A 14,202-nucleotide genomic window follows, 5' to 3' on the forward strand; every position below is an offset into this window, starting at 1 on the left:
GAAAGGCACGGCGACCTCGGGGATTGGGGGAGGGGTGCTACAGCCAGGGTTGTGGCCGAGGAGGGCGGGAGAGGAGGACGCGGGGAGTGCTGGCCGGGAGGGTGGCGGTGGCAGGATGTGAGAGGAGGGTGGAGATGGTGCGGTCTGCGAGGGCGTGCGGGGCGGTGGGGGGTAACTGGAGGAGTTGCCAGGAGGGACACCGGAGGGGGGGGGGAGAGGCAGCGTTAGGGTCTGATGGACTTGAAAGAGGCGGAGCGGTCAGGGCGGAGGGAGGGGGGGAAGCGCAACCCGACGCGACCGTGGCTGCACGGGGCCGGCACGCAACCGGCAAATAAGGCACCCTCCGGCTTTTCTTTTCCGTCTCCGGTTGGGATTTCTTACCTGTACAGAAAATCATGGAAGTTGAAGTTTGGAAAGGCCCAAGCGTGTGTTTTACCTCACACGCCGCTCAGCTTCCTCTGTGAATCCCATGCTGATTTCCCCTTCCCCTCCCCCCTTCCCCTCCCCCCTTCACCTCCCCCTTTCACCTCCCCCGCTTCCCCTCCCCCCCTTCACCTCCCCCCTTCCGTCGCCTCCTTCAAGACCGCCTACTGGTCAGTTCTGCTTCCTGTACATTCTTTCCTTGGCAGCAGCTTCACCCGTTCGTGGTTCGTCTTTCCCCCCCCCCGTTCCCCTCTTCCGCCTTCCTCCCAGGCCAACTGTCCGACGAGCTGCACAAGACCCGGCAGCAGCTGCAGTCCTCCAGGAATGACAACGTGGCGCTGTTTGAGAAGGTGAGAAGTGGCGTGTAGTGGATATCGCCGCTCCTGCCAATGGTGTAGCTGTAAGAACGTAGTAGGGAAACCGTTGTCAGCTGGGGCGCACTTCCCAGATAAGGCAGAGTGGATTTCCTTGGTGACCGATTCAGGCGTCGGAGTTTGATACATAGCTTTAGAGATGTTGATTTCCTTGTCTTCTGTTCTTTTATCATACCACAAGAATATGGTTTCACTCGCATTTAGGGTTTCACTTAAATTGTTGATATTTTTAATATGGTGGTTTGCGAACGTATGTATGTGTGTATGTATGTTTTTGTCGCTACACAGATACGTTACTTGGAGCGCTACAACCAGCGCGCAGCGGCGGCGAGCCGTACGACTGTTGTACGGGTCGACGCCGCCGGCGTTGCCCAGCCGTCGCCTGAGGAGTTGGCGGCTGTCCGGGGCAGTCGATATCAGTGCGGTCCCTTCGCACTGGAGGTTGGAGCTCAACGAGGCGGAGGAGGGGGAGGAGCAGCTACGGTAGCAGGTGCTGGCGGCGGCGCCGGCGGCATTGGCGGCGGCGGCTCCACGAGGTACAGCGGCGGCGCGGGCATGCGGAGCCGCGGCGCACGCCGTGGCGGGGGCCCTCTGGCGTGTTTTGGAGACGGGTAAGGAATGCTGGTGCCCCTATGTTTCCCTGAGTTGGGTTGGGTTGGGTTTGGGTTTGGGTTTGGATTGGCTTCGGCGGCGCTGGGGATTTTCGGGGGTTAGGTTGTCTAACCTTGCTTGGCAGTTGGGTTGTCGCGTTGTAATACTGTACCGTAATCGTACCGCCGCTGTCGCCGTCGTCGTGTTTTTCGCGCCCGCCTCGGTTTGCGCCTTCCCCCCTTGCCTGTCTACAATTCGGAATCAATTTTCTCCCCCCTTTCCCTTTCCCCGTCTGGCATCATTTCCCCCTTCCCCTCCCGTGCTTCCCCCACTTGGGGCATCGGCAGTTACTTCCTTGTTGTTGTTGTTGTTGTTGTTGTTACAAGGTGGTATAGCTTCACCAGCGGCCCCCTTTCCCGAGGCAGTTCCCTGCTCTCCCCTGCGAGAGGGGCACCCTAATCCATTCACCCCATCCGACTTCAGAATGTACTCTTTGGGTTCGGCAACTCACCACCAGCATCCAACCAAATCTAGCAGATCAACGGCGCGTCAACTTAGTTCCTGGTCAGCTCGCGAGCTGCTGTTGTCTCGTCCTACACCGTCCATAAGATGGGGGGCCACCTCCCATTTCAACACCCCTCACACATCGAGGGGACGGCAGGTGGATTTGAACCGGGGACCTCCGGGAGCAGAAGTCAGGCCTTAACTTCTGCCACCTTGTATTTGCTTACCTCCTGCAACCCTGCAACCCTGCAACCCCCCCTTTTTTCCCCCTTCACCCCCCGCCCAGTGATGACGTGGAGTCGTGCGGGGTTTCCTCCCCGGCTGAGTCGCGGGCTGCCCGGGCGTACGAGGCCCGAGTGAACCCCTTTGCGGAGTTCCAGCAGAGCGAGGTGGACAGCAGGATGAGGAACCTGCAGGTGGGGGCGGGGGTGGGGGCGGGGGCGGGGGGGGGTGTAGGTGGGGTGTGGGCGGGGGTGTGGGCGGGGGGGGGATGTGGCGGGATACACGCACGCACGGACAGAGGGTGGTGTGGGTTGGGCTGGGGGGGTTGAGGCACGGACACAAATCGTGGCAGGGGTGGAGTAGGGTGGGGGTTGGGGTTAGAGAGGGGGACCCCCTCCAAGCCCCTGACCGGCCCCGAACACTGGATGCGAATGTCACCCATGTATATGTCATGGCGTGGAGTGGGATGGCGTGGAGTGGAGTGTGCTTCTCTCCGTACACCGGCATATGTACGACGCTGGCGGGCCGTACAATCCCCTTGTGCCGTCCACATGTAACCAGCCTGCTGCGCCGCATGTAGCCATCCACCCGTTCGCATTTGCGTCCTCGCTCGTTTAGCATTTCTCGCTTCCCTCCCCTTTCGGCCACCCGGAGCTCACTCGCGCTTTCCATTACCCTCCTCCCGTTCGTGGTTCGTCTTCCCCCCCCTTTATATGGCTTGAGCACGGCTTGAACTCCTCTCCACCTCCTCGGTGGTGGTGGTGGACAGCGCTGATACATTTCTTCTCATGGCGCCATGTAATATTCCATATTGTTCCTTTCCTGCCCCACCCAAACAATGTCCGTCTGTTCGTTTGTCTGTCCGTCCGTCTGTCCGTTTGTCTGTCCATCTTCAGGTCCACGACCGCGCGCTTCTGGTGGGCAGCCGGCTCCTGCTGGGCAGCCGAGTGGCCCGTATGTTCCTGGCCATCTACACGGTCATGTTGCACTTCATCATCCTGCTGCTGTTCTTCTACGCCACGACGCCATGTCCGGCGCAAGGAGGGGGAGCGGGAGGGGGAGAACAGCAGCAGCAGCAGCAGCTGGCTACTGCAGCCACGTTGGCGGCGGCAGCCGGCGGAGGCGGCGGGGGTGTGGTTGCGGCGGCAGCTGCTGCAGTGCTGCGATAGTACCTTGGGTAGTAATGGTGGTGATGGTGGTAATAATGGTGGTGATGGTGGTGGTGGTGGTGATGGTGGGAGTGGTGTGTTCCTGGTGGTGGGCACCCACCCACACATCACTACAGCCACTAATTAGTGGCTGTAGTGATGTTACGGCAGCTGGCGTGACTGGTAGCGTGTGATGGTATTAATATGATGTTGCCGTACAGCCCATGGAAGTGAATTGAACTGGCCCCCTGGGTATCGGGTATGTAGATGAGGTTGTGTGGATTGGGGAAACGGGGCATTGGGAGGGGACAGGAGGCTTGGGGGTTGGGAGGCTCGGGGCAGTGGCTACCGGGGCGGGGGGGGTATGGGTGTGCACGCATGGAAGCTGAGTTTCATGCGGACGTTTGTGTATGTATGTATGTACGTACGTACGTACGTATGTATGAATTGGATTACACTGTGGGCCGCGAGAGCCGGGGGCCGAAGCCGAAACACAGCGCAAGGGTCGGGAGCACACAGCACAAGTCGGCTAGTCTTGTGTGCTCCCGACCCCGACTCAGACTGCCAACACTCTACGCAACCACTCCGCAGCCCTTCCATCCGGGGGTGGTACTGCAGTGAATACACCATGAAGGGCTCTCAGGTCCCGCTAGAGCGAGGCCAGCTAGGGCAAAGGCAGAGGCTCTCTGAAACAACCCCCCCAAACACAACCAACGACAAATGGATCCCAAGGAAAAGACAAAAAAGAAAAAGACGGCTAGGGTAGCCCAGGGAGGGGAGGCCGCCTGATACACATAACAAGCCAACAAAAAGCCCTCCAAGAAAGAAAGGCGTTGAGAAACCACAAGACGTCTTGCCGCCACCTCACAGCAACTGACCTCTCCCTTCCTGGGCTGGTCCAGGGAAGAAGTAGCCGTACAAATATTAGGACCACGCACAAGCCCGATCACCCCTGCATGTATGTATGTACGTGCGACCAGCCAGGCATTGATGAGAGGAGTGTGAAGCAAGGGAGGGATCGGTTAAGAAGGGGTGAAATCACATGTATGACCATGCGCGTTATCAATGAATCGTTGAGGTCGTTGTAATTTGAGCTGATGCTCGAAGACGTGGTGGTGGTGGTGGTGGTGGTGGTGGTGGTGGTGGTGGTGGTGGTGGTGGTGGTGTCGTGGTGGTGGTGGTGTCGTGGTGGTGGTGGTGTCGTGGTGGTGTCGTAGTAGCAGCCAGACAATATCGTACAGGCGGCGCGGTTCGGGCCCCGTGCGAGCGATCTGGTGATCGTAGCTGATCGAACCGCTGTCCTGAGGCCGCGGCGACCAGGCCACATCCCGCTTGATCGATGTGTTTCCTCCTGACACGACAGGCTTGGCAGTGTTTTGTGGCGTCATATATCGTCACATGCATACGTGTGTACGGAGATCCCGTACAAGTCATCCCCAGCGTTTTCAAGAGCAGATCTTAATGCATGACGAACCTTCCCAGCTTAGCCCACTTCCGTACCGAAGGAGGACCGACAGGCGCAGCAGGGTGCAACCCGAAGTAACCCGAGAAACCGTGAACCGATGCAGGTGCACCCCGCCACTGTCTGCCGCTGCACCAGGCATGAAGGTGTCAGTCACACCACATCTTAGCAGGTGGATCCCAGCTCTCGAGCCCGGTCTGCCTGGGACGGCTCGAGACGCCTAACCTCCGACAGGAACGATCACTGGGAAGATAGCTGTCAAGCCGTATCCGTACGACTTCGAGCCCCAGTGGGGCCGCCCAGTGGGGGGATGTTATTGGGTGTTTTTTTTTTGCATAAATCATAAATCCTAATGTCGTCCCTGAAAGGCATGTCTAATTCTGCTTGCAGTCTTGAAAGGCTCCCCATACTTTCTGGGCATGTACATGCGCGTAGTCCTTGTGTATCGCGTCTGGAGGGCCTTGAGCGGTCCCACGGCGTCTGTATGTTCCTGGTAAAGGACCAGGTTGTCATCGGACAGCAGCTCAATTCTAACGGCCCTGGCACCTTCGTGTGTTGCAGCATTCATTCGGCTGTACGCGGCTCCGTAATCAGCGCTGCTCCGAACTTGGGCTTGCTCACTGCTGCTGGTGCCCGAGCAGACCGCGTTGACCTGTTCTGCACACACAGCCTTTCTGAGCATGCGATCCTGCCCTCGGTCATTTTGAGTTTCCCGCGGCCGCCTGATCGGGGCTCATAACCTTTTGTATGAATCCTAGTGCCGTTGCGCGATGCACATTCAGCGAAGAAACCTGAGCACGATTAGTTACACGTAATTAGGCGGGTAACTAACCCAGCTCTCTGCAGGAGCTTTAAACGGACAAGTCGTGGTGATCGTACGGCTTGTCCTAAAACCAGTTCAAAACAGGGCTGACTGGACTTAAACTAAAACTGACACATTTGCACAACACTGGTTGGTAAAGCAGCCCTGGGAACACGCATATTCATAGCCCTAGTGCAAGCATGGTGACGGTATCCTTCCATGGCGTGCTGCGCCTTCGCATGTACCCAGCTTTATGGTGCCTTCGTCTCCGAGGAGATTACATAATGTCGTAGTTCAGCTCAATCTCCTCATCAGCCACCTTTCAAACTTCAACGTTTTGGGATCAGCAAGCTTGTTCGGACATGTCCGGCAGATAGCGCTATTTGCCTACAATATTATTTGTAGACTCGGCCGGAGTTATTATACCAACCAGATATATAGCTTCATCAGTAAGGAAGTTGCACCGTGTTAAGCCGAATGGAACCCTTTGTGTTATGTCCGGCATAAATTGGGTCCAGCGGACCCGGAATGTACGACCGGCGGACCCGCGGCGGACCTGATTTCTGTCGGGCTTTATGCAGAAAAAAAGGTTACAAAGGTATAGCGAGCCCTTCGTATTCCACTATCCGGCTTATATGTACGGTGGCGGGCTGACAGACTAGTGAAATAGACATACGTATGCTTTGGCAGGGTGAACTTAACAACCACAACTAACATCCATCGCTCGCAACATCTTTTACGGTAATACCAACGAGAACGGTAGGTGGTGATTTTGCAGAGGATCTGGCTGCACTAGTAAAGCTCTTATACGTTGTACGCCTGTCAACCTTAATAATCCTTAATACTAATTGTTCTGCTGTCACTCCACAGCAGCCCTCAGCCCGCGCATTCAGACTGTCGTCAGCAGCGGCCCGCGCAGCTGCTGGCGCTATGCCGGGAGCGCGGTGGAAAGGTTTGGGATTGGTAGCCATGGCCGCTCCGCCAGCTGCTTTCCGGCTGTCGTGGCACCTACCACTGCTCCTGGTTCTTAGCTGCTGCGCAGCTTCTCAGCTTACCATGGCCACGACAGGTGCGGATGAAATCGGATGCATTATGTTTCTAGGAACGGATGAAGCGTTTCTATAACTAACATGCCAACAGTCGGGCTAGGGCAAGGTGCACTCCAGTGCACACTGGCAGCCGGCGGGCGGCGGGTGGGCGGATCGGAAGCATGAAACTGTTCTCGCTTTCCATCTGTTGGTTTTCATTTAGCATTTACGTTATATCCTAGCTTCGCGCCATGGTGTCATCCTTGCCGATTATAAGGACAGCTGACAGTAGTTTTTTTGGAACGAAGCTTGTCGCTAAACGATATAAAATATAAACCTGATATGAATATCATCTCGTCACGACAGAATGGGGCGTCCGTGAAATACGTAACGTACTGTACAGCCTACGGTACATCGCACAGCTGCGTACGTCGTTCATTAGCTTAACCTGATAACATCTAAACTTAATGCAAATATGATTTTACTGTAGAAGTTTGAACTTCTGTATCTTCGTGACGTTCTACATACATACACACTCTTCACCGGGCTCTGTAGTAGCTGTACATAGTACGGCATACACATAGTCTACACCTAACATTTTCACGCTGATTGTCAATGATTGAGTACGCCGTTAGTAGGCGGCCAGTCCTTGCTAGCTTGAGCGTAGTATCGTCTATTCAGCCAAATTTGTGCCTCAGGCACGGCAGGTAGCAGATAGCAGATAGCAGCCGCGGGTAACCCACTATAAGCAGGTAACCCACTATTTGCGCGGCCCTTGGCAAGTACGGGGAACTGCCGCCAGACAGCTACTGTCTACAGCCTCGATGAACCTTCTGGAACCCACCTCATGTGCGTCTTAGCCCGTATTATATCGTGAAGAAAGGGGAAGCACCGCCCAAACCCAAGACAATATCAGAAGCCTGTACGGAAACGGCGGTCAAATAACTTGGTTGTCCTTGGATGGTTTTTGTGTGTCTGTTTTTGCAGTTTATGACGGAGATATTACGCAATCCAAATTCCGGCTTTTCACGCCTCTCACTTAGTGCTGGGACGACGGCTGTCGGACTGCAAACTGGCCACGACAAACCTGGCTTGACCAGCAGCCGCGGCCGTCTTATTGACTGCGGCCTGTTCGCGCTTCTCTGCTTCTTCCGCCTGACCAATCTGACGGCGTGCACCTCAGAACATACTAGCCTGGGACCTTCAACTCCGGCGCGTTTGCTAGGAGATGCGCAAGGCGGAAGCTTGAGCAGTCCCTAATCGAAGAGGGTCGATTGTCTCGCACGAATAGATGTCCTATACAATTAAGAAGATGTTAATGAAAATGATAAATGTGTTTCTGCCTTTGAAACGGCATTTGGGGGTCCGACGGGTGAGATTGGTGCGGATTGGTGCGGAGTGGAACTTGGGGACGCCGCTCATTCGGCAGAGCTACCTCCCGAATATATGGAACACGAGCCTTGTGTGGCAGTATGGTATGCGACTAATATCTGGAATATCTAACCTGAACCCATCTTTGACCGTATTAGGGCGTAAGGCTCAAACTATCCACGTGTACGCCAGCAGCCCCCGCTTTTCTTCCCGGCAGATCCCCGCTGCCTGCCCCTTTGTGTTGGCTGGGGACACCATGCCAGATGTCGGTAAAAAAAGTATTGAAAGTCAGGATTATCGTATATAATAGATATGACCGTGAAATCGTGTATAACTATTGTATAGGGTGGTCTATGGATCGTGCTATGGTTTATAAGTAGGCCTAAAATTAGAAACCCTAAACCTTAGGTACATAGACTTTTACTCCTTAATTTTACAGATGCTCCATTCCTGACGGACCTGATAAGGCGTCAAACTGATCCTCAATTGATGCTGGTGGCGGTGCGCCTTGTCTGGCGCCTATTTGTAGACGATTTGTGTGCCGTACTACGTACAGCCACCACTACTACACTCCCCCCCTCTGAAGGGATCTACCGTGGGGGCCTTTTCGGCCACATACGTGTATGCATACACCAGCCTGTACCTGTACCGCCTCCTACTCTTGCTCTGGCAGAGGGTGCTCAAACCACGTCTCGTCATTTCCCTCAGCTCACATGCGCCTAGCCGTCTCTAGTTATTTCAGGCACAGAGTCTTCCCTGTCAATCACAGCTACACGTACTGTCAATATATCCGATCAGAGATAGAATCGTCATGGCTAACCTGCCTGGTCATCCGCCACGAAATCCGCCACATAAGTAGAACATCTGAATTGAAGTGGCAACTTCAGGTTCACAGGTAGACGCGAGGTCTTGACACCAATTGCTCATTGAAAATACGTGTGCCGTACTATGTACGAGTTACAAGTTCCGCACAAGTGCGGGGGTGTCCATAAATGCCGGGGGGCCATGAACGGTAGATCGTTTTTAGTACGGTTCCGCGCAGTGGACCATCCTCCTCCTCCCTCGTCCGCTAGAGCACGAAGCGCCTTAGAGCAACATGCCGTGTCTCCCAGACTTCCGAGAGGAACCTGGCTAGTGCCAGGGGAGGGGCCTGTATAATAATCGTGCACATATCGCATTCTTGAAACGCAGGGACACCTTCGTACATGAACCACTTGTTAGAACAAAATCTTCAAAAGATTTCTACCTATTTATGAAATGACACCACCCAGTTTCGATTTGGGGACCTTCTGTGTGTTAGACAGATGTGATTCCACTACACCATGGTGTCGTACCTGAACTTGACACAACGTAAAAATAACTAATCAGATTTACAAAGCAATAACCGTATGTAACCGAATATAGTACGGCACACATATCCTTGTCCAAGGATCGCCGGATTGCTGGTCATTATAACCGAAGTCCTTCACTTTTCATGTGGCAAGGAGGCGTTTGGCCTTTACCGTGGCATTTCTTGACGGTTTCCTGCCGTAGCTGTGTAGGAAGCGGTCTGTAGACGCCAGGGACACTTTTGTCGTGCCTTGGGATTTTTGGCATGGGTCTGCAGGAGTGCAACTTTAACCTGCAGGTTATATCCTTAAGCGGAATTTACGATGTGGGAAGCAAATAAGACGAGTAGCCTAAAGGCCCATGTCCATACCCAACGTTCGGTTCTTATCCGAAAGAGTTGTAACTTGTAACATAGTCCAGGGCAGCGGAGGGGGTTACCCCGGGGCCGTGCTACCCCTCCCGCTGGTCCATAGAGACAGGCCAGCCATCACCAATCCAGCATGCAAAACTTAGTACATCAACTCCACACCTCAACAGCAATCCATAAAATTGATACTCCCGATCAATGTCGGGAATCTGCCCAGGAATCGAATGCAGGATCCCATCTGTTAATTGCAATGCGAGTCACAAGTAAATTGATTTCCCCCTCCAGTTGGGGCGCATCATCGTTCATTATCCATCCGCCATAGGATCATATCTCCATTTGTCCAGACGTCGATGCCCAGGCGATGTCCAGGATCATTGTGGGTGCGGCCACCCCCACCAGAATGGCCAGCGACCCATGCCATAACTGCAATGCCTGCTCCATACCAAATGTTGTATCGCGACTTCAGGAAAGAACTGATCGACCGTGCCCTAGTATAATAAATAGGAACGGCCCTTGCTGAAGTCGTGGGTCAACAGGGTCGAACAGGGTCGCAGGTCGACCTTAAAGCGATTGGGACCCTTACATAAAATACGTATTCTTTACACATGATGACATATCACGGGAACTATTCATACTCGTGCGTGGTAGGGTAGGTGGGATAAACGGAGTGAGCTTTGTCAGCAGGAGAAGCAGAAAGAGGTCGGCTGATGACATCGCTGATAGTGAGGGTTGATGTTGCCAGGGGATGCCGTACAGGTAATTATTTGTTCAATCCCATGATATTATTCATTCCCGCATTCGAACGTGGAAATGAATAGGCCGTACAATTGCAATAATCCCTCGTGTAGGAATGGTTAAGGCCGTACGATAAGTACGGGGAATGGTTATGGCCGTACAATTACTGTGCCGCTTAGGAAACCCACTACACAGTCTCTTCAGAAGACGTTCACATCAACCACCAGCGTTACACAACGCGTTATTTGTTCGCTGCTGCTGTGAGCGTATGCTTACCTGCTGTCCGCTGGTATAACATATCTCGCGTCCGCCACCTCCCCCACTACTGCCGCCACCTCCCCCACAATCCAATTCGCCGTGGACATGTGGACATGTGGACATGTGGACATCAGAGGGCTACATTGGCTGTTTCGTCGACAATGCGGACCGTGTTCTCCCCCAGTACTTAGCGGTTTACGACTCCAGGATGTCTGTGAGCTACTGTCGGGGCCTAGCAAAGGCGGCAGGTGAGTAGTGCAGGTGAATAGAGCACTTAAATGCACGTGATTACTCATCATCTGCCTGCCGCTGATACTTGATAAGTTTGATCAAAATGATCCTGTATGTTTATCTGTTTTTGGAGAGCCAGCAGTACGACTGTTGCTGCATGCTCGCTCTGTAGTGTTCCGCAAGCAATAATTTACTTCGAGTTGTAATGCCTGATGAATTTCAGTTATATCGACATGCCGTACATAGATGGCCGGCTTACTATCGATGTGTACACATCGTGCATAGTACACATGTGTAGTACATATCGTACACGTCGTATCCATTCATACATTCTTCATGCCCGTGCTGCAGGTTTGCCATATTTTGGTGTTGAGTATGGCCAGGAGTGCTACGGCGGCTCTGACATGGCGAGAGCAGTTTCGCTAGGCCCCAGTAACGGCTGCACGAGCGTCTGCTTCGGCGATTTTCGCCAAGTTTGTGGCGGTGGTTGGGCCATAGATATCTACGAAACCTCTCCCTCAGGTATGGCAAGCAAGTACAGCAGCGTGATGTCGCAGTAGCGGATCGTTGCATGTGTACACCAGACAGACAGACAGACAGACAGACAGACTAATGGAACTCATCCTAGCTCGGTATTCGCTGGTATGTTCACTTTTGTATGGTCCTAATTTCGTGATAGGTTAGGGTGTATTTCCAGTGCGGATTAAGGCCAGGGATTAGCGTTAATCCCTGCGCTAATCCCGGCAGTGGAAATCCCACCGGGATTAAGCAGGATTAGCCGGGGATTAAGAAATTCCTCAGGACACCGTGTTCTCTAATCAGAAGATTAGCGGGAGCTAGCAAGAGATTAGGAAAGAACATAAACTGAACTTGATGCCCATGTATTTACCTGGCAACCTGTGACAAAAAAGTTATTACCTGGCTCGAGCCAGGTAGTAACTTTCCGTATCTGGATTAGCATTCACGGCGCCATGTCTGACGTTAATTTCTAGGTAGTTCCATATATATGATCTCAAATAAGCAATTCCTGTTTTGGGTTGCTCAAAAGGTGATGAAGAGATGAACGGCGAGAAGAGTGCGCTTCCTGTTCATATCTAATACTGATTCAATTCCTAATGCCCAAACTAGTTCAGAACTTAACAATTTTAGCTTCAGAATCACATAGGAAGTATGCATCGCCCTTTGTACGGCCTTAATCCCAGCGCTAATCCCAGGCCTTAAGAATTGCCAGGGATTAGCCGGGGATTAGCCGGGAATAGCGGGACCTTAATCCCTGGCCTTAATCCGCACTGGAAATACACCCTTAGGTAGTGTAGTAGCTGCCATGCATAGGCTTGTTCCTAACCGTAGAAGGAAACTCCTTCTCATATCATTTCTAATTAGAAGTAAATTAGAATATGAGAATGAGAATGAGAATTACTTTGCTATCTTTTCACCCAGCGCGAAGAATTAACTGAAAATTTGCGGGCATGGCGGCTCATGGTTATTCAGGCGTTTCCAATTTTGTTTAGGCCGAAAGTCGATGGCGGGGGTCGTAACCCAGAAGGGTGTACCTCTTGGCCTTATATACCCCCCTTAGAATGCAAAGTTAACCTTGCCAAGTGTTGTTATTTCCAGCCAGTTGCATGGGGCAATGCAGTCACTGTCTGGGAAACCCACCCTGCCTCACGGAACCGAAAGGCCTGTATGAACGTGCCGTCACTATCGTGGAAGGCACGCAGTCCCTAGAGCTAGGCGGCTGCGCCATCCGTCTGTTGCAATAGCAGCTAAAGCACCACCAGCCTCAGCAACCTTGTCGAGGTCGTAGGCAAGCTCTTTGTAGGCGTTGTCAAGCATGGTGGCGGCAAGTTTCTTGCGGCCAGGGACGAGGACGCCAATTGCCGCGCAAGCAGCAACCAGGTTCGGGTGCTCGATCAGGTGCAAAGCTATGTTGCACTTGAAGAAAAAAAGAGCAAGATTCCAGAGGAACCGGGCGATGGCAACAGAAGAGGGGTAGAAGCTGCGAACGTCTGAACCGTCGGTGCGAGGGCGCTTCTTGACAGAGGCATCGAGGGGAGTGGAAGGGGTGGCGGTGGAGGGGTCGGCGGCGGGGCCGGCAAAGGGGCCGGGAGGAGCGGAGGGGCCAGCGGAGGGGCCAGCGGACGGATCGTTGGAGGGAGCAGCAGGACTCATGCAGTACAGCACACAAGTATAATTGTGCGCCCCTTGACGGGTGAAATATCTGTTGGGGGGGTACACATGCATATGTTTGCTGGCCGGTATGGCTGGTACAATAAATGAAGCACCACCTTTTTCTCAAGCCGACGTGCCAGGGTTCACTATTAGCAGCTAAATAGAGCCTAGGGCCTCACGGAGCATTTCAATCAAGTATGAAGTTTACAGGAAGCAAATGTACGATGCAAACATACCCCGGGGACACAACCGCTTGGGCGTATATTGATTGCTTCATAGGCCCCTAGCTAATTGTAGCAGCGGGATGGCCGGCGAGAGGGCCTTCCAAGGTGCTGGCAGAGCGCCATTTTTTAGTAACCGGAAGTACCGGAGGCTTTCTAGATGATTTGTGTGCCTTACATGTACTAGCTACTGCACTAATAAACAACGTATTGCAAACTTGCTTTTACCCTTCCACATGCATCGCCTTTTAGCGCCCACCGCCTGACCTATCCAACCTTTTTCATCCCCGTGGACATCAGAGGGCTACATCGGCTGTTTCGCCGACGATGCGGACCATGTCCTCCCTGAGCGCTTGGCGGACAATGACCCCAACATGTCTGTAAGCTACTGTCGGAACTTAGCCAAAGCTGCAGGTGAGTGCATTCGCGGTTTCCTCTGTGCGGGAGGTGGTGGCAGGCCCCGCGGCCGCTGGTTACCCTGCGAGTGCTGCCATCACGGTGGCCAACGTGATCACACAGGGACCCTGTGGTAGGATAAAAGGTCGTGGACGCCCTCTGCAGCTAGAGGGGGGATACTTGTTGTATCCTGGGCATATCGCGGGACCTGCATCCGCCGCTTGGTATTTTAAAATTTCCTGAAGTCGTGGTATAACATACACCTGCTGCAGGTTTGCCATATTTTGGTGTTGAGTATGGCCAGGAGTGCTACGGCGGCTCTGACATGGAGAGAGCAACCAGGCTGGGCCGCAGTAGCAACTGCACACACAGCTGCTCGGGCGACACTAGCCAGATTTGTGGCGGTGATTGGGCCGTCAACATCTATGAAACCTCCCCGATAGGTATGTACGGCGAGCACAGAGTGAAGCACGATTAGCAATTATGAAGCGCGTATCATGCTCGACTTATCATGTTCATCTTATAAAAGGTAGACCGAGAAATCATAAATATGATGTTGTTACAGGGT

General features: G+C 53.4%; 2 protein-coding genes across 2 annotated transcripts in view; both read left to right on the forward strand.

The window, feature by feature from the left end:
- VOLCADRAFT_117799 (uncharacterized protein) overlaps positions 1-3,283 on the forward strand; it is a gene marked incomplete at both ends in the record, with an annotated part of 10,171 nt that extends 6,888 nt beyond the window's left edge. The window contains 4 exons of the mRNA XM_002951122.1: positions 694-773; positions 1,086-1,408; positions 2,179-2,308; positions 3,011-3,283. Of these exons, the coding sequence (XP_002951168.1) occupies positions 694-773; positions 1,086-1,408; positions 2,179-2,308; positions 3,011-3,283 (806 nt within the window). The remainder of the gene's footprint in view (positions 1-693; positions 774-1,085; positions 1,409-2,178; positions 2,309-3,010) is intronic.
- A 7,452-nt stretch (positions 3,284-10,735) lies between these two features.
- Positions 10,736-14,112, forward strand: VOLCADRAFT_91720 (uncharacterized protein; the record flags this gene model as incomplete). Its single annotated transcript, XM_002951123.1, has 4 exons — positions 10,736-10,862; positions 11,197-11,367; positions 13,539-13,652; positions 13,907-14,112. The coding sequence occupies 4 exons, from the start codon at positions 10,736-10,738 to the stop codon at positions 14,110-14,112; spliced, it is 618 nt and encodes a 205-aa protein (XP_002951169.1).
- Positions 14,113-14,202: the final 90 nt, after the last annotated feature.

The sequence above is a fragment of the Volvox carteri genome (genome assembly GCF_000143455.1).
Source record: "Volvox carteri f. nagariensis unplaced genomic scaffold VOLCAscaffold_22, whole genome shotgun sequence".
NCBI lineage: Eukaryota > Viridiplantae > Chlorophyta > Chlorophyceae > Chlamydomonadales > Volvocaceae > Volvox > Volvox carteri.